The sequence below is a fragment of the Platalea leucorodia genome (assembly GCF_965183815.1).
Source record: "Platalea leucorodia genome assembly, chromosome: 7".
NCBI lineage: Eukaryota > Metazoa > Chordata > Aves > Pelecaniformes > Threskiornithidae > Platalea > Platalea leucorodia.
The window spans coordinates 71439941-71442814 of record NC_138829.1 but is presented as its reverse complement, the minus strand read 5'-3'; the positions used below and the strand labels follow the sequence as shown (position 1 = coordinate 71442814).

The following is a 2874-nucleotide window of genomic DNA, read 5'->3' as shown; positions in this document are numbered from 1 at the left end:
ATGCAGAGGGTTAACCTATCGACGGTATCTGAATTTGTTCTTGTAGGCCTTTCTGATGCTCCGGAAGTCTGTTTTCTTCTCTTTGTGCTGTTTTTGATCATTTATTTGGCCACCATGGCAGGCAACATCACAATCCTTGTTGCCATTAGCACAGACACTCGTCTTCACAACCCCATGTACTTCTTCCTTGGCAACTTATCCTTACTGGATATCTTATGTCCCACTATCACCGTGCCGAAGATGCTGGAGGCCTTGTTGCTTGAGAACAAGGTGACTTCATTCACTGGCTGCATGTTCCAGCTGTTCTTCCTCATCGACATTGTAGGCACAGAGATTTTTCTCTTGGCTGTGATGGCATATGACCGTTACGTTGCAATATGTCATCCGCTGCGCTACATGAATATCGTGAGTATGAAACTGTGTGCTCACCTTGCCATTGGCACCTGGGTAGTAGGATTTTTTAATTCTCTGTTGCACACATCTTTGATTTTTACACTCTTTTTTTGTGATTCTAATGAAGTTGACCAGTATTACTGTGATATTCCTCCTATGCTGGCCCTCTCCTGCTCACCTACTTACAGTAGGGAACTGGTAATTCTCACAGTTGCTGGGGTCCTTGGAAGCGGAGCCTTTGCGGTCACTCTGATCTCATATATCTACATCCTCTTGGCTATCCTGTGCATGAACTCTTCTGAGAGCAGGCACAAAGCTTTCTCCACTTGTGGTTCCCACTTGACAGTCGTATGCCTTTTCTACGGGACCACCATTTGCACATATGTACGTCCTTCCTCCACCTACTCACCTAATCAGGATAGGATAGTTTCTATGCTCTATGGAATCCTCACTCCCCTGCTAAACCCCATAATCTACAGTCTGAGGAACAAAGAGATTAAATGTGCCCTAAGAAGAGTGATCAGCCAGGTAAGAACTGCTTTAACAAGACAAGAACATCTCTCTCGGTCTCTGGTGTCCTCTGGAGCCCTAGCGATTGGATCAGCACTGCAGTTTCACTGATCTTCTCTAACTTTAGCCATCTAAAAGTTAGATGCTGGAATCAAAAGTCCTTCTCTGGGCTCCCTTTACGGTTAAAAGGGAGAGGGGTGCACCTCTGGGAGGCCAGCTGGATGGCACAGCTTTAGGCCATTATCACAGGAGGAGAGGACTTCAGCTGGTAATGTTGTTTCTCCACTGAGCACAGAGGACGGTTAGAGGAGAGCCTCAGCCTTAGACACAGGTGTTGGATGCACATCTTGGAGCATGAGTGCTGGGAACTGGTGCTGTAGGCACACTCAGATATACATTCTTCTGTACAAAAGCAGCTTATAGGACTGGTGCCTCTTATTGACTGCACTGCTCCTGCAGAGAATGTAAGCATGTCCTTTGTGGGAGACTGACTGGAAGGAAGGCTCCTTTGCCATCATTTAAGGTCATCAGTCTGGGTATATTTTCAAGCAGCATGCCAAGAATCCAACTGCAACACCTGCAGTGCCATGAGGCACAATCTGGCCATAGCTTGCACCACGATTTCAATCAGTCTGCCAGGGCACAGATCAACTCCTGTAAACTACAGATGTCACCTATGCCGGTGCCTATACATGACAGAGCTTTCTATGGCCAGTGGGGGGAAAGGAGGCTTTGCAGTCATGGGCTTTGTGGCCATTGCACAGGCACGTCCTGGCTTTTCTCAGTGTTGGCAGACTGAAGGAAGGTTTACAGAGCGTGCTTTAGGTCTGTGTGAGTCCCTAACTAGGAACAGTGCTTCATTCCAGGCAAAAAGTGAAGACGTGGCTGACAAAAAGGTGAAAATGGATGTGCAGAGACAGGGAGTGCTGTGCAGTCTCCTCTGTGTGTTGTGGCTATAAATCTGTGTCTATCTTAGCTACGAGGCTCTGTGCTGGGATAATAAACTCTTACAGCCTGAGATGGACCTCGGGCTATGTTAAAGTGCTGTGGCATGTCATTCTAGCTGTTGCACCTGGTGTTAAATAACTGATGTGACTTTGTTTGCACACTACTCCTTACTAAAACCAAATGTCAAGGATGTCCGTCTTAGTGGCCTTTTTTTGTAGTTGCTGTCTTGGTGTAATGGATAAGCTAATGACTTTCCTGCAGGAATTTGTACCTTAGTGGTAACAAATGCATATTCTTAATATTAAACCAGTGGAAATAATTTAAGCTTCATCCATTCTCAGCTGTCAGTCATGTTGACAATGGGTTCAAAAGTCAACTGTAATGATCAAAGAGCTTTTCTTTAGGATAATACATTCTGGATTCTCTGGGATTTTCTTTTAAGTATATTTCACCAACTTAAGACAATGCAGTAAGTCCATCCAAGACCACTTAAATTTCAAAGTCAAGCATTAGCAGTTGGTGAGGCCACCCATGTAGCTACAGAGCTTCACACAGAGTCCAATGTCCTGACCTACAGTAAGGCTGGGATTCAGTTTTCTAAACACCTTGGTTCATCTTCCATGCCATTAAAACCTGTATCTTTCCTGGTCCATAGTTCACATTTCATTTCCACCAACTGAGTGAGATCAGAAGCCCTCTACTGCCAAATAGGGGGTATATACCTATTGTGAGCAGAGCAGCAGATGTTTACACAGGGTTTCCTGTGATTCTTGAGCTATGACAGTGGAAACCATTTAAAAAAAAAAAAAGCCATATATTCTAAAGCCATCTGACAAATCACAAGACTTGCATCAATGTGGACAAAGTGACAGTCTGTACTTCAAAAAAAAAAAAATGTGCATGGAAAACTCAGTGTAGGCTGGAGCACCATTCTGCTTCTGGGGTCAGTTAACTGCTCTGCAGGGTCCCAGAAACTACTGTAGGCATATGGGGATGGGGAAGGAGCAGTGGCGCTTGGTTTCC

General features: G+C 45.0%; 1 protein-coding gene across 1 annotated transcript; it reads left to right on the top strand.

Moving 5' to 3' along the window:
- Positions 1-1014, top strand: LOC309593155 (olfactory receptor 5F1-like; the record flags this gene model as incomplete). Its single annotated transcript, XM_082317310.1, has 1 exon — positions 1-1014. The coding sequence occupies one exon, from the start codon at positions 1-3 to the stop codon at positions 1012-1014; it is 1014 nt and encodes a 337-aa protein (XP_082173436.1).
- Positions 1015-2874: the final 1860 nt, after the last annotated feature.